Raw genomic sequence first — 20183 nt, 5'->3', positions numbered from 1 at the left:
CTAACCTATGAAAAAATGTCTTTCCTTCCAATTAATTATATTTTCAATTATGGACTAACATTATAATATTATACATGTCAATTAGCTACATCTACTGTTTTTTCTATCATTGTTAACAACACTAATAATGTCACAAGTTAATTGCTATTTAATCATTAATATCTTTATGATTGCCACTACTAGGAATTGTTAATTGTCTTCATTGTCACTTTCCCCTTGTTTAGCCACCATTGTTTCCAAACATGCTTGAACGAAGAAATCGTGATAACATAGTAAAATTTAAATTTTAAAAATTGAATATATTAAAATAAACTAAAAATCTAAATCATAAAATTAAAAATTAATTTAAAAAAAATTTAAAGTAGACTATCATCTAAACATGCCTTTAAGTTTTGATATTGCCCATTGAATTGTGATCTCGTCTCTTTAAAAGGTGTGAAGAAGAGAGAAAAAGAGATGAAAATATATGTGTATTGAATAATAATCAATGAATGTGATACAAAGAAGGGGTATATACACATTAAATAAAATGACTAAAATAATCCTAACTTAAAGTATTATTTACATACCGTAACAAAAGGTATATATATTAGTAGTATATCATTTTTTCCTTCTTGAAATATATAAAGAATTATGATACCTTCCATATTATTTTGAAATATATATTATGCAATTATAGAGGTGGAAAATAGTGATAGTAAAAAATATATATAAAGAAAGAAGACACATCACGATCACTTTTGTTTGTGCGTGTTAAATTTACGTAAAAAAAAGAAAGGAAAAGTATATAAATGCCGCTAAAGGCACCTACCCCTACGAGCAAGGAACACCTAGGAAAGAAAATGCAAGACCCCTTCGTCCCGTGTCTTGCTTCCCCTTTCACTGGGGACACAATTCCATAGTTCAGGCACAGGGAGGGGGCACAGGCCCAGAAAGAGGAAGGATTCTGTTTTTTTCTTAAAACGTTTCCTTTCCTTCTTTCTTCATCATTTAATTAATCAGTTAGGCCTAATAATATAAAGTCCTTTGAAATCATGAGGAAGTTGTGTCCTAATTTTGACAAGGAAGATGGGTTGGAGACCATCCTTGAGGTGCCGATTCCGGAGGAAATGTTGAGCGACATGGGCACCACTGGCTTCAATCGCTGGCAAAACCTGCGAACTCTCATGAATGCTCAATTTGTTGACAAGTCTTCTGCACCCTCAAACAATGAATTTGTTGTGTTGGTCAAGCTTGTGGCTGCCCCCCTTATTCCTCTCCAGGTCCCATCAGACCAAACTCTGACTCGCCCCCTCAAAGATTGTTCCATTGTAAGCCTCACCAACGATTCATAATTTTTCCTTATTTCTTTCGGAGAACACGTGGGCGTTAGTGTGTCACAATCACAAATGTTGTAGATACAAACATCAATTGGACATTTGTTTTTTCTTATAAAGTTGTTTTATTTTTCTCTTCTTGAATAAATAATAGTTTGGTTAAATTTAATGGGCAGAGAGATTCGACTGCTAAGTACATAGTGCAACAATACGTGGCGGCCACAGGAGGAGCAGGTGCATTGAATTCACTGGAAAGTATGTACGCAATGGGACAAGTGAGAATATGTGGGTCTGCGATGAGTCAAGGTGATGAATGTGATGATAACGTAGAATCAAGAGGCAAACCTGAAGTGGGAGGCTTTGTGTTATGGCAGAAGAACCCTGATTTATGGTGCGTTGAATTGGTTGTTTCCGGTTTCAAGGTCAGTGCAGGTAGCGATGGTAAGGTAGCTTGGAACCAATCTTCTTCTCAACCTTTTCACGCAAACAAAGGTCCTCCCAGACCCCTTCGTCGCTTCTTTCAGGTAACATGCAAATTGTATATCATGTCACTTAATAAACAATAAGACTCATAAAATTAAATTTATGTTCATGGAATAACGTTAGAAAGACAATGTTTAAGACTTAAGAGTGTGTCGCTAGCTTGCAATATTTCTCTTTTTAAATTGGTAGATGAATATATGTTAAATCGAAAAAAGATGGTTAATGATATAGATGTGATTGTTACTATCAGGGACTGGACCCAAGGTGCACGGCTAACTTGTTCCTGGACGCAGAATGTGTAGGAGAGAACAGCATCAACAACGAGGTTTGTTTCATGCTCAAGTTGCAAACGGAACAGCACGTGCTACTAGCACAAAGCACGTCCAATACCGAAATTGTGATGCACATAATGTTGGGGTACTTCAGTCAACGCACGGGGCTACTTGTGAAATTCGAGGACACCAAGTTGGTGAAAATGAAGGCCGCTAAAGGGAAAGAGACAGTGTTTTGGGAAACAACCATCGAGTCCATGATTGAAGATTATAGATACATAGATGGCATTAACATAGCGCACAGTGGGAAAACGATTGCCACGCTTTATAGATACGGTGCAGCGCATAATCACAAACGTCTAATTGAGGAAACGTGGACGATTGAAGAGGTTGATTTTAACGTTGTTGGGTTGTCCATGGATTGCTTTATGCCTCCATCTGATGGTGAGAAAGAACACGATGGTGCAGAGCAAGCAGTGGGGATGGGTTAGGATTGCTCCAATTTTTCTCATTATCTTTGCTGCCTCAACTATAGGAAGTGTAAATACTAAATACATTACAACATAGACAAGTATATGGGTGACTTCATACCCTGTACTTGGATGTAATTCCATTTTTTTAACTGGGAACTTTTCGGTGAGACATAAAATGAGTCGCGTTTGAAAAATGTTGGGATGGATTCACATTTTTAATTTAGAAATAACAGCAACTGCCAATTGAAATTTAGAAATTGTAATTTGATTACAGTTGACGATTTCAATTGAATTGAAAAAGTGAAGAACAAACGCGTTATGGCAATGATACATCCTCCGAAGTTTTGACGGAAAACACTTTCGTATTAATTACGATTGATGTTTACAATGTTTTTAATTATAAAATATAAATTTTAATTAAAAAGAAAAAGGTTTTAATTTCATTTCTTATTTTGATAAAGAGGACAAATGTACTAATACTAAGGTTATGCTTGGAAAAAATGTAGGGTTGAACTTTTTTCCCCGATTTATTGGTATTGTTGTTTCTTCATTTCTACCTTTGAAATGTCTAAATACAGATTTGGAGGTTTGTAAACAACAAACTAAACGCAGATTAACTTAAAAAATATTAGAATAAATTTTTCTTAATCCATAATTTTAATCTCTTGAATATTTTTAATTTGATTTAAAGTTATTTTGGTCTTTATAATTTAGTGAATGTAAAATTTTGATCTCTAGAGATATTTTTTATTGTTAATTTGTTCTTTTAATTTTTAAAATTAAGAAATATTGATCTACCATTAGCATATCATTCAGAATTAAATAAAAATATTATGATTTCTATAAGTAACATTACTAATCAATTAGCCACACTAACTTTCATATAAAGAATAATATTACTTTTTATTATAAATATTTTATGTTTATTGTTTTATTTCAATTAAAATTTACAATCTACTAAAATGTTTAATTTAATTTTTTTATTTTTAATACTATTTTTTTCTATGTGATTAACTAATATTGTTGGCAATATCACTCAAATACACTCGTTAGTATTTTCTATTTAATCTTAAATGACGTGTTAATTATGTACTAACATTACTTAATTTTAAAAATTAAGGAATCAAATTTACAAAAAAAGAAAAAAATTGAAGAACCAAAATTGCATATTCGTAAAATTATAGGGACCATAGGAATAAAAAAATTTAATTTTTTAAATTTGTAAAATCTACAATTTTGGTTCAACAATTAAATGAATTTTGAAGATAAAATATATTTTTATTTTGATATTCAGTTACTACTTGTTAAATTTAATATGAAAAATATAATTGCAAGTTAGGGGTATGGAATTCACCTTTTCATGAGAGAAAAATATTCAAATGAGAAAAATATGAAAAAGTGAGGATAATAAAATATTTATAAAGCAAAAAATCATTTTAATTTATATTTATAACAATATAAAAAGAAAATATCACCATTTGATTTACACTTTTTGAAAAATAAATATACTCTCTTGTTATATTTTAATAATTTTTTACCCATAAATATATCTTCAAAGGATGAAATAGGAAAAAAATGTATATAAAAAAATAAGTGTCCTATTTAAAGATAATAAATTCCCACTTTTTGTTTTACGAAAACATTTATTTTATTTTATTTTTGCAGAGGCATGGGGTGTCTTTCTTCACCTAGTATATTGAGTGATGTTTAAAAAAGAGTATTTTAAAAATTATTGTTAATATTTTTCAATTGGTTTACTTGACAATAAATGTGTGAAACACAAATGAACTTTTTAGTGTTTTTACAATAAAAAAGATTAAAAACATATTTAAACATAAAATATATTATCTAAATAACTTTTTTTTAAGAAAAAGTTTAGATTAGGGTTAATTTTATATATATTTAATATTTTAGAGACTATTAATATAATTTTATTAGTGTAAGAACTATTTAGGAGAGTGAGTGATATTTTAAAAACTAAAATAATGGTTTATTTTATAATAAACAAATAAATAAATAAATAAATAAATAAATATATATATATATATATATATATATATATATATATTATTGCCATATTTATATATAAGAGTATTTAAATATTATTATTCTACTTAATATTATATGCTTTGTTGTTAGATGTCAAATTTATTTGAATTAGTTATTTAAAAGAAGATATCTAATTTGACTTTCTAGTCTTTTTCTTTGTTTATATATAACGGAAATTTTGGAATCGAATGTTAGTTCATCTTCTTCATATGCTGAATTTGACCAAGAAGCCTGTCAGAATGAACTTGTGAAGATGTTTGTGGTGATTGGGCTTCCTTTTCATTTTGTGCGTCATATTTTGAAACTTTGGAATATAGAGAGAACAAATTTAAAGAAGTTTTTCTCTGAGCATTATCAAAGAGTATGCCTCTCCATTGACATATGGACTTCAAGTCAAAATATGAGTTTTATGTGTTTAACTGTCCACTTTGTTGATAATAATTGGAAGCTTCATAAGAAGATTCTGAATTTTTGCCAAGTCACAGCCCATTCAGGAGAGATTATGGCTAAAATTATCGAATTATACATAGATAGTTGGGGATTGAGACACATTTTTAGTGCGACAGTTGATAATGCTTTGCCAAATGATATTGGGGATCAATACCTAAAGAACAAACTAATGTCTTGGAACAACTTGGTTTTGAAGGGAGACTACTTTCATATGTGTTGTTGTACACATATTTTGAACTTAATTGTGAATGAAGGATTAAAAGAGATTGGTGATCCTATTTCAAGAATTCGAGCAGCAGTCAAATACATAACATCTTCTCCTTCTAGATTGATTAAATTCAAGGCATGCATTGAAAAGAAAAAAATTGAGTATAAAACAATTTGATTGGACTTTGAAACTACGTGGAATTCGACTTATTTGATGCTAGAGGCTGCTTTGATGCACCAAGAAGCATTTGTGGAGCTTGAGTTGCAAGACAAAAAGTTTGTTGATAAGTTAAGAAAGGGTAAAGGTGTGCCCACATATGAAGATTGGGACTATGCTCGATTAATTTTGCCATTTTTGAATATCTTCTATAAAGCTACTTTGCGCCTTTGCAGTTCCTCTTATGTTACTAGTAACATTTACATGTTAGAGGTATTTGGAATTGGGAACAGAATTTGTCAAATGTGTGAGTCCAAAGATAAAGGTATAAATATGATGGCAAAAAAGATGAGAAAAATATATGATAAGTACTGGGGAAATTCCAATGGCCTAAACATGTTATTGTTAATTGCTGTTGTGTTTGATCCACGATACAAAATGGAATATGTAAATTGGTCGATCAATTAGATTTTTTATCCTAGCAAGGCAACTAATTTGTAAGAGAAGATTGAATCCTGTTTGAGGTCACTTTTTGAAGAATATAATGATCTAAATGGAGGGTCTCAAAGTGGTTCACAGAAAGCATCATTTAATGAAGATGGTAATAATGATGCATATAATTGGAATCAATTTTTACAATCAACTGGGCGCAAATCAAATGCCAAATCTGAGCTAGACAAGTATTTGGAAGAATCCATAGAGACCTCTTCAGATTTGGATGTCTTAAATTGGTGGAAGCTCAATTCAAGCCGATTTCCCATCCTTGCAAATATTGTTAGAGAGGTGCTGGCCATACCAGTCTCTACTGTAGCCACAGAATATGCTTTTAATATGGATGGAAGGATGCTTGATCCTTATCGTAGTTCCTTAACACCTAAAATGACGGAAGCAATTGTCTGCTTACAAGATTGGCTAAAAGCAACACCTTTCTCATTATTTTCAAATGAAGATTTTGAGGAGCTTGAAAAAATTGAGCAAGGTAAGCTAATGAGATGCTTATTTTTGGGTGTTATTATTTATCTTATGATTTGATGAGTAATTAGGTGTTTTTCTTCTTTTTTATAGAGATGTTTCCCCAAGATGTTGCCCATGCAGCCTCATAGTCATGATGATTAGGATTCGCTGTGTATTGGGCATGCTGGGCTCATTGGTTTTTTGAAATTCATTTTGCTTTTCTAGTTAGCATATAAATTTCTTAGATCGATGTAATTGTCTTTCATATAACTTTGTAGTTGTTTTACTGGGAAGTACACTTAGTCTTTGGTTTGAATGAACACACTTTTCTTAAGCTGTTATGTGTGTTTTTTTCGTACCCTTGTCTTTTCTCTTGCATTCACCGTCAAAGATTAATCAAATCATATTATATTCAGTATTTGTGTTATAATCTAAAATGTTTGTTGATTTACTGAAATTCTTTCCTTCTCTTCATTCTTTCTGTGATATGACGAGGTCTTGATGGGTGATTAAATGTGATGATGTGTAAGAGAAATAGTGAGAAAATCTCTAATTTTCTGTAATTCGGATTCCATCATACAACATTATAATTGTATTTCTACTTGTTTTGGTATTGAATACTAATCCACTGTTATTTAATCACGTCTTCTTTTCTTTTACTTCCATTGGTTATAAACATTGGCTTCATGGATGGCCCTCACATTTTGTTATTTGGTAATTGGTAGTGATCCATTATAAAGGCTTGTACAAGGATGGATAACGAGGTACTGAAGAAGCTTGCTGCTGTCCATGATATATTGTTATTAAGAAAATGATTGTTTTACTCTTGTGACTCTTTTTTGGAGTTTTTTTTTCTTTCTATTTTTTTTAATGCACTACCAGTACCATTTTCTTGAACCAAACCTTGGTGCGGAGAATCCGGCAAATAGGACAATAAAAAAAGTATGCTGTTGTTTGAAGGTTTGCACTTCCTCTCTTTTTTTTGTCCTTATGCTACTCCAAAATTGTATTGAGCCGAATTTGTTAGTTTGTCCATCCTTAATTGTCAACTTCTTCGAGACGATTTGACTTCAATTGCGCACAAAATCTTTATCCAGGTCGTGGATGGATATCACTGCTTCGGACAGTTGACATTTGATATAGCATGAGGTGTCAATTGCAATTTTATGTTACGAGTCTATTTGAATACAAATTAAAAGAGTCTCCGGGAATTACTCTATTGAAAATAAAAAATATTTTTTTAAAGAAATACTCAAAAACGTTTTTTATTTCGTATTTAAACAGGCTCTATACATGAATGCTGGCTGTTTAATTTACATTTCCAGGATAGGGTATGTGTTCGGTTACTGCTTGTTCTACTGCTATTTCTTGTCGGTGAAATGGCTTTGTTGTGATTTTGAATCTTGAGTGGAAAATATTCTTGAGACGCCAAGTTTTCGTGTTCCTTTCGATGAGGTGGAACGCGATCCTGAGGAATGATGTGTGCATTGTAATTTAAAGTGGTGTCTTGAAGAGTAAACACAATATATTGCAATAGATGTGTTGATTTAAGGTTGTATGTTCCTATCTTTATTTTTGTAACATAATGTCAAATCTAAATAATCAATTGACAATTTGACAGCATGGTAGGTGAATATGATGAGCATTATATAATAGTATAATGAATTATTCCTTTTGTAATGGAATCACTCCTTCCCTTGATGAGTATCATGGTGGGTAGTGGTTACCACAATATAATATAGTCAAATGGCGAATAGCAGATGAAGAAAGTCCATGTCTGACCAGCAAGTGCCGAACCCACTAACCTCTTCCAACGACGACTTGCCTTTGCCTACCATTTGGACTTTAAGTAGTAAGTGAGAGAGAGAGAGAGAGACATGCATCTTTTATTGGAGAAATTCACCACCGTATTACAATTAATCAACACCTTACCATACCCACTTCGATCGTTTTCAAACCTTGTTTGTGCCAAAGAACGAATTAATATCTACCCATGACACCTTCAACCGAAACAAAAACAATGACAAAGAGAGGAAGCCATGATGGTGATTCAGGAATGGCCAACCGTAACCGTAAGAGGCAGTTCTTGTTATGGGTCTTAGCTGCGGTTATCATCATAGCTCTTTGGTCCATGTTTGCTGGCTCCATCACCCTCAAATGGTCTGCAACCAACAACGATCCCTTTGATTCTACTATTCTCGATGTGCTGGTACGTACCCAACAAAACATAACTTTGTGTCATGTTCCTTAATACTTATCTATGACAAGCTTTAATATTGTTTGTTGGTGTTTTTGGTGTGAATGGGGAAATAGGAGGTGGAGGAGAGAGAGAAGGTGGTGAGGCACATGTGGGATGTGTACAGTCGCACTCATACAAAACTACCCAAGTTTTGGTGGGAAGCTTTTGAAGCTGCTTACGAGCAGTTGGTGAGTGATGTTCCTACTGTCCGAGACGCTGCCGTTTCAGAAATTGCCAAGATGTCTCTGCACTCTCTTCCTCTTCAATCACACTTGGTAAGCCAAAACTCTATCATCCTCCTTCGTTACTTTATCACTACTCCCTTTTTCTCCTCTCTCTACCTCTCAAACACACAGACACATTCTCTCTTTTCCTCTTCTCACTTCCCTTGTGATTGGGTTAATAAAATTATGTTTTTACGGTCTGTTACTTAAGTTTATTTTAGATGAGTCTCTGGTATCCTGAATTTTTAGAAATGTACTATGTAAGGCGAAAAATAAATTCTAGTTTTTACAATAATTCAACTTGATTATTTATTAAGAGAAAAATCACGTTTTCACTTTTTCATGGTTGGCTTGTGCAGAGCATCACGGGATCAAGAAAAATTAAGCAAGCAAAGAATAGGACAGTGACCAATAACTAGAGCCCTTCATTTTGCATATGAAGAGGAAGTATTACAAAATAATCCCTTTTAAAGGACCCAAACCAATTATAAATATCTTTATATGTTTTAGGTCAGGATTGAAATCAAAGTATTTGCGTAAATTTTGTCATTGTAAGCAAAGCTTTTGATCATATTTTTGTATACATTGCAATTGTGTTGCCATGAGATCTAAAATTCCTTACGCTTACTCGTCACACATATATACCCCCCATGACAGCCGAAGAGCAATTTAGCTATCACAAATAAATATATCTATTTTTACAACACTTCTCTGTTTATCAATTATTGTTTGACTCATACTAAGTTTAAGCAATTATAGACCTAACCATTACCTTAAGATATATAAACTTAATAAAACTTTTTAATCGATCTGCAACGTTAATTTTTTAAATTTTAATTTTCCAATTTTATAAAATTCACAGCTTTAATCCAATTTTTAAATATGCATCCATTGATAGTTAAAATTATAATATTAAATAGATAATATAATAATTAATATTTAAGTTAAATTATATTTTTAGTTCTTATCTTTATCTCTTTTATCAGTTTTATAAAAAAAATAAAAACTAAATATAATTTAACCTAAATATAATATTAAATAGATTTAAATATTTTTTTAGTCCTTAAAATTTAAAATAAATTTATTTTTACTCCCTCAAAATTTAAAATTATTATTTTTAATTCTTGTAATTTTCAAACATCTTATTTTAAATTAAGACAATTATACACTACCATCAACTAGGTTTAATACAATGTTTTCATTAAGAGGGACATTAGTAAATAAATTTTATTTAATAATATTTAACAAAATTTAAGTATAAGGATTAAAACAAAATTTTCTAAAATTACAAGATCAAAAATATCAGTTTTAAATTTGAAAAATTAAAAATAAATTTACCTTTTTAAATGATTAAAAATATATTTAAGCTTATTAAATATAACAAATTTCACACAACTAAGAGACTAAAACTACAAAATTAGAAACCAAAATCAATAAATTAAATATTATAAGATGAAAAATGTAATTTTAAAAAATAATAAATGTCTAATTTTCAACCTACTTAGTGTGGTTGGGATAGTGTTCAAACTCTTTCAAATGAACCTTCTAACTCAGAAACAATTTGCTTCATGTTTTTATGCAAATGGGTTCAAAACATAATCATAGTTGGTGAAAATTGAATTACCGTAACAAAATATTTGATTTAAAAATTGTTTTATCTTCTCTCTCATTTTACTTTCAATCATTAAAAGCGAATGCTAAGGTGAAGAAATTAGTGATGTGTTGACAGTGGAAAACTTTGAAACGTGTTAAAATAACTTAATATTTATTTAAATATATATTTTATATTATGATAAAATTACTCTTAATTTCATATTAAAATATGAGTAATGTTAAATATATAAAATTATAAAAAAATTATAATATTACTTTTATATCCCTCTTCATCATTAATAATATCTCTATGTAATAAATGATGCGATGAAAAAAGATAAATAAATAGTGTAAAATTGCTGTACATTTTTTATTGTAAATGTACATTCAACATTACTCTTTATTTGCCCATCACTAAAATGGCGTGGATTGAACGGACACATCCCCTCCACTCCTTTGCCGTGTGGTATTGTTTCGCAGATTTTGATTCGTTTTGCCAAGAAAAAGAATCAGAACATTTTTTCCAATCAGGATTTAGCTTCCTCAGCAGATAATAAAAAGAAAATTAATTGAATCAGGTTAAAGCTGACATGAGATTACAAATTTGTCAGCGTGATCAAACGTCAAAAATTTTCTACACTATGACGACAAAATTGCTTGAGCAGATCCAATTGATGCTGCTACTGTTAAGCCAAGAAAAAAAAAACAAAAAATTATTTACAAAAATACAAAGTATGGCTAAAACATATTTACACGTTCCGCAATAACCTGTGTTAATATTAGTCTTCTACAGTCTGGATCTCACCCATCATTATCCGGTTGCTCACGACATTGAATCCCAAAACTGAAGAGCTAACCTTTTTTCCTTTCTTACCTTTCTTCTTTCCAACTTTTGGGAAGGATCCATCATAGTAACCTAGATCCTGTACATCTGTATTTCCGTATATCATGCCTCCAGCAACTTTCTGATCATTCACGGTTTGAAAAGCTATATCCAAAACATCTGATGATAGTAAGTCCATGTAATTGAGGAATTTATCAATGAATTCATGATCAGGGTCATATGATCCCAGGTTTTCTACGAGATACATCTCTGCTTCAGATCTGGACTGCTTCAAGCAAAACTCAAGGAAACTTGTATCTGCCACCCCAAAAATGGTCAAAATTACATTAAAAAAAATTTCAAGACAACGTGACCAGCAAATGCCTGGACCACTTTCAGATACGTATTTAACTGTTCTTTACGGGAAAATAACTTTTGGTGAAATAGATTTGTCAGTTAACATTCGTAAATCAATCTTAAATGGGGATTAATCCATCAAAAACATAGCATGGAAAACAAATCTGAAATCATAAATACCTTTGGTCCCAATAAGCCTAACGCATTCATTCTCGCACCAAACTCTAAAGTCCATGGCTTCTGAAATTTAAAAAAGAAACAAAAGTAACTCACTATATTTAAACTATCATCAATGACCCAATCAAAAGGAGTATATATATATATATAAAGGGGAATTAACTGCGGAAATAATGAACGAGCAAATATCATTACCGGAATTCCTGGTCATTGCATCTTTTTCCTGTTTTAGCAGAGATTGAGAAGAGGCAGGTGATGATGATAAAGACCGCTCAATTGGTTTGCCACTCCCAGATTTTTGTCGACTCAATGATCCAGGTGAATTACCTTTCATGGAAACACTTTTAGAACCCAAGCTTCCCTGACTAGCAACCTGAGGAAAATCTGACCTGCTTAACAAAAAGAACATAATATAACACTGAATCAACTTATCCATTAAAACAGGATTATTAAGGAAACAACTGCTCCAATAGAGGTAAAGTCCAAGCTAGTTCAGAACCAACAAGTATTCCAAGTTTGTTGGTCCCAAATCTTAAATCAGCCTTAATAATGAATCAATCACCATTCAACACCATGTTTATCGGTACTTTCTGTGGTGTCCTAGTACCGATTTAATGATGTCAATTTAATTATATAGACTGAAATTATGTTGTCCAGTTACAAAAGCATTTCCTTTCTTACACCAATTGTTTTGCTCTTTGTTAGCTGGTTGTAATGTAGAACAAAGTCTTCTAGCTTACACACCAAACATGTATATAAATAACAGATGCCAGAATTAACAATTTCAGTAAAGTACATATAAAGTAAGACAAATCAAGCCAATATATTAAATAGTAGCAACCATAGGCACAATGAAGAGACAGAAGCCATACTGCTTATTTTCTTGCTTAGATTGCTCAACTGGACCCCAAAACAATTCATCATCCACTCTGTATGTTGACAGAGAAGCTTGGGAGTTCATCTGGCCAGAAGGCACAGTCTTTGATGGAGATGAAGCTGTAATTGACCGTAAAGAACCACTACTCCGTGCAGGTTGGGCAGGCTGTGATTTATGAGGTGTAGGCAGTTGGTGTGGGAGAACATACTTCTTTTCCTCTTCCTTTAGAATGTCTCTTAAGGATGTAGGTTTTGGAATCCTACCGGAATCAGTAGTCCATGCTGGAGGAGGAGATGGGCTTGTTGGCTCTCCTTTCCAAAGAACAAAATCTCCCAGAGAGGGTCCTGAAGGGATGGCAGGCAGTAGTTCCTTATCCTGCTGAATAGAGCGGGAGCTTTTTCCCTTTTCAATGTGACTTGTGGGCACTTCACTAGAAGCAACTGACATCGAGACCTTAGCTCCTGAACCCTTTGACTTTGTAGATTTTTTCCGGTTTCTTTTAGTGTCTTTAGCTTCAATAAAGTTTCCATCATCTAGTGGTTCTGAATGAACAGCTATATTTTGTGAGGGGAGCATACTAACTGGAACCTTATCATCTCGTTCACTAGATTTTGGTACATCTTCTGCCAATAGATCATGCAATGGGCTTTTCTTGCTTTTACTATTTTGAGATTTAGCCAGATATTCAGTATTATCTGCTTCTCTGCGCCTATCACTAGATACCTTCATAGAGTCTGGATTGGCCACAACTCCAACCCAGGGAGATGTTGAGCTCATGGAATTGACAGGATTAGTAGCAACCTCAGATACAAGCATTTCGGTCTGTGCCTTTTTTTGTTCTTCCAGTTGAATTTCTAAGAGAGATTTTGCCTTGAAACCTAGAGCAGGTTTCCAAGCTCTCCCTGAAGGTAATTCAGTATTCTGTGTGGCAACAGAACTGACTGCCTTCAACTCATTCTCAACAACTGTTTCAGTGATGTTTCCTGGAATATTAGTAGAGCGACCACTCACTTCTTGATGATCATCAATTTCTGCAGTAACAATTGCAGATTGTTTACCCTTACCCCTTGTTTGTTGAAGATATGTTTCATGAACTGGTTCACCCTTGTTGCCTTCTCCCAAATTTCTTTCACTATGATTCGGCTTCTCAGTTTCTGACTTCTTGGACTGCTGCAAAGTCACATTTTTTAGCAGTCCCTTTGCCTGATCAGAAGACTGAGATTTAGAAGGTTTTTGCTTCTTAGATTTCTTCTCAGTAGGTTTTTTGGGTTCAGGTGCTTCAACACTTCTTACATCTGCCACAGAGGACTCAATATTTGAGCTGTCTTGCCCACCCTGCTGCTCTTCAAGACTATCTGGTTTAATCTCCACATCTTTACTCAATTGACTACCTAGTGGTAACCCAGGACCATAAGATCCACCTGCTGACACAGCAACTGGTGCAACACACTGTTCAGGATGAGATTTCTGACCAGACTCGGAAGTTGCACTCACATGCACATCAACAGCACAAGTACTGTCTGGCATCTGCTTGATGGATTTAGCAGTATAGTCAGAAAAGGATAGAGGATTCTGGGCAATGTCAGGTTCCTCTTTGGCTCTGTTCAGTTCATGCAATGGGGAACCTTCAACAGAAGCTGATACAGGCAATGTTTCCTTCTGGGACTTGTAATTAATTTGCTCAGGATGTGTAGCACCCCAGCTGTTTTGATGACTTATATTCTCAAATAATTGGTCAGGCAGCTGGGCAGAAGATTCACTGCTTATATTATAGCTAGTGTCCTGGCTAACACTCAGCGGTAAATCCAAAGAATTAGTAGTAAGCTCATCATGCATCATGGGAAAAATCTCTTTAGGTGGTTGAATTTGAGAAAGACCCACATGCAAATTCCCCAGAGGTATTCCACCTCCCTGCAACTGTTTATACGATAAATCACCAAAGTGCTGGTGAGACTGATGCTCCTGCAGTACTTGAGAAAGCAGTTGCTGTTGTTGACGCAATAACAGCTGTTGCTCCTCCTGATGCTGTTGCTGCTTCAGCAATAAAATTTTATCTAACAAAGGCATTGGCTGTGAAGGAGCAGCTGCCTGAGAATGCAACTGTAGCAAGTGTTGCTGCTGCAACATATTCAACATTTGGGGATCTGGTGATAAACCAGAAGAAAGCAACTTCTCTGCTGTCAAAATACTAGATGGAATATCCGAAGTTTGAGCAATTAAGTTATTTAAGGACAATTGATTTGGTGTTTGCAACCTTTGTTGTTGAATTCCAAATGGCATTTGAACATAATTTTGATCATGATGCAAGTTAATCTTATTCTGAATAGGATCCAATCCACCATGCAAAGGAAAATTTGGCCAACCAGCAATGCCATTATTTAAGCCTGTGGTTGATCTATCAGATAATCCTTGGATTATTGATATCAATTCAGAATTTTGGGACTGAAGCTGACAAGAATTGTCAGACAAGATATTTGAATGTGGTGATGCATCTGGAAAAATGTCTGATTTTGGTGGAAGTGATGCTGCATCCCTCCCTGGCCAGGACATATAAGGATTGGGTACGGATCTCTGTCGTTCAAGTGCCATCCTCTTGGCCAGCAAGTAAAGGTTCCCACTATCCACTGATGGGCCCAAATTAACAGAATTATTACCAAGAAACCCTTGTAAACCTATAAATACACGTATGATTAGTGTAAAATCAGACCACCTCAAAACATAATCAATACAGTATATAAAAGATTTTATGGAGAGGAATAATAATTAATGGCAGTACATTTATGTTCAGAAGTATAAAATAGAAAACAAAATAACATTATTAACCTTCTGGTAGGGTGAGACTATCAAGTGGGGAACTGCTCTTGCCACCAGACATCAGTGATTCCAAAAACCTATTTTCAGCTTCTGTAGTAGAACTCCTATGCATAGAATCATTTCTCAGCATCTCAACCTCACTTAAACCAGTATGCATGTTCCCAAAGGTACTGGAATTTTGCTGCCCAGATGCCTCTGTAGTGTCAAGTTTTGCAGCAGGAAATCCAGGTGGGGGTCCGGCCTTAGCTCGTAAATGGGGCATGGCATCACCAAGTTGTAGCCATGGCGAGTCAGATGCTGGATTTTCCAGGCGAACAGGCAAATCTATGCCAAAGTATCCAGCCTCAAACCAACTAATAATATCTATTCCTTTAAATGGACCCTGAACGCGACCCTGAGGATCTTTATAGAAGAGTGATAACTCCTCTGGACAAGTCTGTTGAACTCTCCTGGATTCAAATTCACTGTCCAAAATGCCAGATAACTGCCTCTTAATGGGATCCCCATTAGATTTCCACTTAGCCACATGAGTATCTTTTGGCTGGTGTGACCGGCTCATTTCTGAGTTTCTTGATTTAATATCACCAGAGATGTCTCTGCTATCATGCATGAGTGTGCCTGCATGTTCACCAAGAGGAGTGCCATGCCATGTAGCACTAAGATGAACAGAATTACTTTCTTCATAGGTTGATTCTTTATTACTAGGAACCACAGCAGCCATTTTGTAAGAACCAGTATCTTCAGCTCTATCTGTAAAGATAAAGTATTAGAAAAACTCCTAGGGAAAAGAAAATTCAATCTTCCTAGTTTTTAAATCTAGCAAAGGGCACAGTGCAATGAAGTAGGGAAAAAATAGTCTAATTACACTTATGAAAGCTGAAACCAAATAAGATGGTGTAGACAATGCAGTAAATTTTGGAGAGGTAAGTAAAGGGCAAGCAAGAACCCGGATAACAAGATAGTCCACCGATGAACATGCAAACAAATAAAACCCATTAATAATGATATTTGAAACAAAACATTCCATGCTCCAAACAATTTACACAACAACTACAAGGCAATATAAACATCACCCTCAAAATCCAGATAGAAACAAAACTTACATCACAATTAGTTAAGTTGTTATAAAAAGGCAAAATTTCTGAAGTTTAATTTAGTTTTCCATTAGCAACATCTTCATTTCTTAACCACTTAGAGGATGTCTTAAGATCCTTGTTCTTTTCATTATTATTAGAAATAGCTACAAATGTATCATTGCTTTTAATTTGAAAAGCCTTTGGAGAAATTCATTTGAACACTTTCAAATGGTCAGAAACTCCCAGCCAAAGCAATCAGGTTCTTAAAAAAGCTAACCCACTTTCATACTATCCATAAGCTTATAAACTTGATGTACCTTGGAAATGTGCATTTACAAGATTCGTTCGTCTTGAATGCATAAATTCTGTTGGGTTCCGTCCATCTTTTGGCACCTGAGGTGCACCGCTACTAATTATTTCCCCTTTGTCAATATCCTTTAATACAGACTGTTCAAACAGAAAAGCACTCTATTAAACCACTAGAGATGACAGAGGCATTCAGAATAAAAATATACAGTAGCATCAATTACCAGTTCCTCAGAATTTGGTGCACAAAGAGCAAGAGGTTCCAATGGTTCATCCTGTGTAATAGAAGGCACCTGCACAAATTCCACTAGTTTTCTATTTGTTTGCTTATCTGCGACTCTGTACACATCAAGCAAATTTGTCCTGCTATATCTAAAGTGATGAGCTTCTCCATGCTCAAATTCAACTTTATCCACTAAAATCCCAGATTGAGAATGCATATATGTGCCATTAATAGAGTTACCACCAGAGCCAAGACGAGCACGTCCAAAAGAAATGACTGGAGGTGTATCTTCCCCACGGCCCCACCCATATGAAAACGCAGACGCTTGTTTGTTTGGTGTCACATTCGGGTGATGGGTAGGCTCTACCCTTCCACGGCTTTGTGAGGAGTTAGGTCTCCATGGCTGATAATGATCTCCTTCCTTTTCATCCTTAACAAGATTAAAAATGTTAGACAAACCTTTCTCCACATGCAGATCACCATCTTTACCAGAGTCACTCCATTTTTCACGAAGACCTTCTGGCTCCTTATCACCAGGACCCCAGCGTGTGTTCCACTTACTCTCACGTCGCTGTTCAAAGTTTGTTTCTCTATTGCCTGAATCATTCCATCTATCAGATGTGCCACGGCGTGCTTCTCCAAAGTGCCTCGTGGATAAATTTTCAGTCCTTCGATCCATTCTCCTAGTGTCACTGGGGTCTTTGTCTCCACTCCTCCAGCGATCCTTGTGTATGGAGGACTTAGTATCTCTCTCTTCATCACGCCAATGGTCACGGCGTCCACTTTCAGAGTCAAACATGGATGGTCGAAAGACATCCTTTTTCTTATGGCCATCATTCACATCCTCTCCATTTCCAGATGTCTTAAAAGTCTCTGAGCGATTGCCATTTGGTGGAGTTGAGATCACAGGGTTTTCCTGAATAATGAGTAATAAGAAAGAGAAGTAGGCTTTGAAGCAATTATAATTATGTAGTGAAATTTGCACAAAAATCTGATTTGCACATCTACTTTTTACAGAAGTGCAAAGAGAACAAAAAAAACAGTAGTAAGTAATCATTACACACCACAGTTCCTATTGCAGATTTACTCTCCCCTAGCTTTGGAAGAAGCCACTGTGGTGAAAGTGGAATCGGATTGTCAGGGCCATGGAAATCTGCAAAAATGAGAAAATGCTTACTAAAAGAGAAATGAAAATGTTACCCAAACTCAAAATTTTCTCAAAGCAGAATCTAGGGGCGGTGAAATTATTGATATAAGATTCACAACAGACATGAGAAGAACACATAAGATAAAAGAAAAACTTAATATTGTTTTGGTCAGTTAAGAAATAGAACACAACTTGCCAAACTCCTTTGTATTAAAAAGTAAAAAAATATATATATATGGGCAATTGGCATAAGAAATTAAATAGTTTTATCATCTGTTGTTCTTTACGATTGAAAATTAAATAATAGAAAGCACATGCAGACCAAGAAAAACAAAGAGAAGCAAAAAAAGTTTCATCGAAGAAATTTTTTTTTTTCATATATGTGGTCTCTCACAATAAGAAGTTAATAGAATAAATATTATATATTAATAAAAAAGAATAATGAAAAGAAATCAATCCTTTCTAAAATATTTTGGTATGCAATTCTGATTGAAAAGAAAAATCCATGGCACATCTGATTATGTTGGCTACATTAACAGTTATTACTTGTAAAAAAATGCCAGTGTAAAAAAATAAATTGGGAAAGACAAAGGGGAAAGGGGAACAGGGATAAACATACACAAATTTGCAAATAAACAACAGGATGGATCTAAAATCAGTGTCAGAAATTATGCATAGCTAGTCTCTGTAACCTTAAAGTTATAAGGGAAGCTAGCACATGTCCAAATGTCTGCACTCTGAATACCTCTAATTCATATTGCAATACTAAAAAAGTCTACATAGAATTTCAATTAATTAAAAAGCCAGTGAACCATAATCAACTCATGGGGAGAGGGGCAAATCTATACGTCAGTATATCAAACTAAATCTAACAGAATCACAAGGCAACACCCTACTATAAAGTGTCACCTATTCTGGAAAATTACTTACAGTAATACAGTTACAGTGTCACAATGTTCTAACATTTTCAAATTTCAAACATCACCAAACCTAATACCTTATATTTGAAAAAACAATAATGTTTCATACAAACTAACAATAGAATCCACTATCACAAACGAATAACTAGTCTAAAAAATAAGAATCAATGTAGCAGTCACTCGCAGGCAGTTCAAAATTCAAAAACAATTTAAAAAAATGAGCGGAATGCATCGCAATTCATCAATGTCATCCCCAAACTCGTAATCGAGACCTAAAATTAATCATAGGGGCATCGAAACAAGTTACGAAGAGAAAACCACTTGGGAGACGAAGCAAAACCCAAACTAAAACAGAGAAACGAATTGGTTGGCGTGAGTGACGGGAAGGCGCTAGGGTTTAGGGGGAGGCGAAGAGAATTGGAAATGAGAGATTAGAAATAGAGAATACGGAAAAGGACCTTTGGGGATCGGAAAGGGAGGTGCGGCAGAGATGTGGAGGGGAGTGACGGAGGTGCGGTCAGCCATGGTTGATCGAAGTAAAAGAGTATTCGACAATTACGATTGAAGCAACTGTGCACTGAAACGAAGGGGTGAGAGAGGTGAATATAGGTTAAGGCTCAAATGGATGATAAATGATGGGGTGCACGTTAAAACTTAAAAGGGTGAAACCCCACAGGCTCACGTTAGCGGATGCACCACTTTGCGAGTTTCAGTTCCTCACTTATATTGGGATGCTGGGAAATAAATGTTTACGCGCAAGGAGCCATGCGTGAATTTCACGCCGTCTATCTTTATTATAGGTGTTTCTCACGGGTCAAGAGTTTTGTGCTTAACTCTTAGAACAGTATTTTTTTGTTGTTGTTAGATTTTCAATATCTAACTGAGATTTTTTTAATATTAAAATTTAATTCTAACCTATTATTTGTTATTGATTTTCTTTTTGTAAATCATACTTTGATTTGACCTTTCAAAAATTTTGACTTTATTTATTAATTTATTTAAAAATTTATTTTACATTAAATAAATTAATAAATTTAATTTTAAAT

General features: G+C 34.1%; 3 protein-coding genes across 4 annotated transcripts; 2 read left to right on the top strand and 1 right to left on the bottom strand.

Annotated features, from left to right (window-relative positions):
* The first annotated feature begins 875 nt into the window (after positions 1 to 875).
* Positions 876 to 2738, top strand: LOC109803023 (DUF620 family protein (DUF620)). The gene is made up of 3 exons (XM_020364477.3): positions 876 to 1310; positions 1493 to 1840; positions 2050 to 2738. The coding sequence occupies exons 1-3, from the start codon at positions 1035 to 1037 to the stop codon at positions 2560 to 2562; spliced, it is 1137 nt and encodes a 378-aa protein (XP_020220066.1). The 5' UTR covers positions 876 to 1034; the 3' UTR covers positions 2563 to 2738.
* Positions 2739 to 8174: 5436 nt separating this feature from the next.
* LOC109803062 (uncharacterized) lies at positions 8175 to 9458 on the top strand. Its single transcript, XM_020364527.3, has 3 exons — positions 8175 to 8570; positions 8675 to 8875; positions 9184 to 9458. Exons 1-3 carry the CDS (start codon positions 8355 to 8357, stop codon positions 9241 to 9243), a joined length of 477 nt encoding a protein of 158 aa, XP_020220116.1. The 5' UTR covers positions 8175 to 8354; the 3' UTR covers positions 9244 to 9458.
* A 1510-nt stretch (positions 9459 to 10968) lies between these two features.
* On the bottom strand, positions 10969 to 19815 carry LOC109801761 (protein ESSENTIAL FOR POTEXVIRUS ACCUMULATION 1). 2 transcript variants are annotated; one of them, XM_020362884.3, is made up of 9 exons: positions 19596 to 19815; positions 18135 to 18223; positions 17072 to 17986; positions 16859 to 16988; positions 15475 to 16215; positions 12647 to 15323; positions 11970 to 12166; positions 11778 to 11837; positions 10969 to 11558 (listed from the first exon to the last, which is right to left on the bottom strand). In XM_020362884.3, the coding sequence occupies exons 1-9, from the start codon at positions 19660 to 19662 to the stop codon at positions 11197 to 11199; spliced, it is 5238 nt and encodes a 1745-aa protein (XP_020218473.2). In that variant the 5' UTR covers positions 19663 to 19815; the 3' UTR covers positions 10969 to 11196. The 2 variants fall into 2 exon arrangements, with proteins under 2 accessions (XP_020218473.2, XP_020218475.2); XM_020362886.3 differs by having other exon boundaries at positions 11970 to 12163; positions 19596 to 19814.
* Between the last annotated feature and the right edge of the window lie 368 nt (positions 19816 to 20183).

This window comes from Cajanus cajan, chromosome 4 (assembly GCF_000230855.2).
Source record: "Cajanus cajan strain Asha chromosome 4, NIPB_CcT2T_4, whole genome shotgun sequence".
Taxonomy (NCBI): Eukaryota; Viridiplantae; Streptophyta; class Magnoliopsida; order Fabales; family Fabaceae; genus Cajanus; species Cajanus cajan.
The sequence above is the reverse complement of the archived record's forward strand: the minus strand, read 5'-3'. Positions and strand labels throughout refer to the sequence as shown.

Bases quoted from the DNA above. Each gene is read 5' to 3' on its own strand.
- LOC109803023 (XM_020364477.3), top strand. From the start codon at position 1,035: ATGAGGAAGTTGTGTCCTAATTTTGACAAGGAAGATGGGTTGGAGACC. The intron at 1,311-1,492 runs GTAAGCCTCACC...TTTAATGGGCAG, and splicing joins CCCTCAAAGATTGTTCCATT to AGAGATTCGACTGCTAAGTA. The intron at 1,841-2,049 runs GTAACATGCAAA...TGTTACTATCAG, and splicing joins CCCTTCGTCGCTTCTTTCAG to GGACTGGACCCAAGGTGCAC.
- LOC109803062 (XM_020364527.3), top strand. From the start codon at position 8,355: ATGACACCTTCAACCGAAACAAAAACAATGACAAAGAGAGGAAGCCAT. The intron at 8,571-8,674 runs GTACGTACCCAA...ATGGGGAAATAG, and splicing joins CTACTATTCTCGATGTGCTG to GAGGTGGAGGAGAGAGAGAA. The intron at 8,876-9,183 runs GTAAGCCAAAAC...TGGCTTGTGCAG, and splicing joins TTCCTCTTCAATCACACTTG to AGCATCACGGGATCAAGAAA.
- LOC109801761 (XM_020362884.3), bottom strand. From the start codon at position 19,662: ATGGCTGACCGCACCTCCGTCACTCCCCTCCACATCTCTGCCGCACCT. The intron at 17,987-18,134 runs GTGTGTAATGAT...CTCATTATTCAG, and splicing joins AATCTGCAATAGGAACTGTG to GAAAACCCTGTGATCTCAAC. The intron at 11,559-11,777 runs GTATTTATGATT...TTGGGGTGGCAG, and splicing joins TAGGCTTATTGGGACCAAAG to ATACAAGTTTCCTTGAGTTT.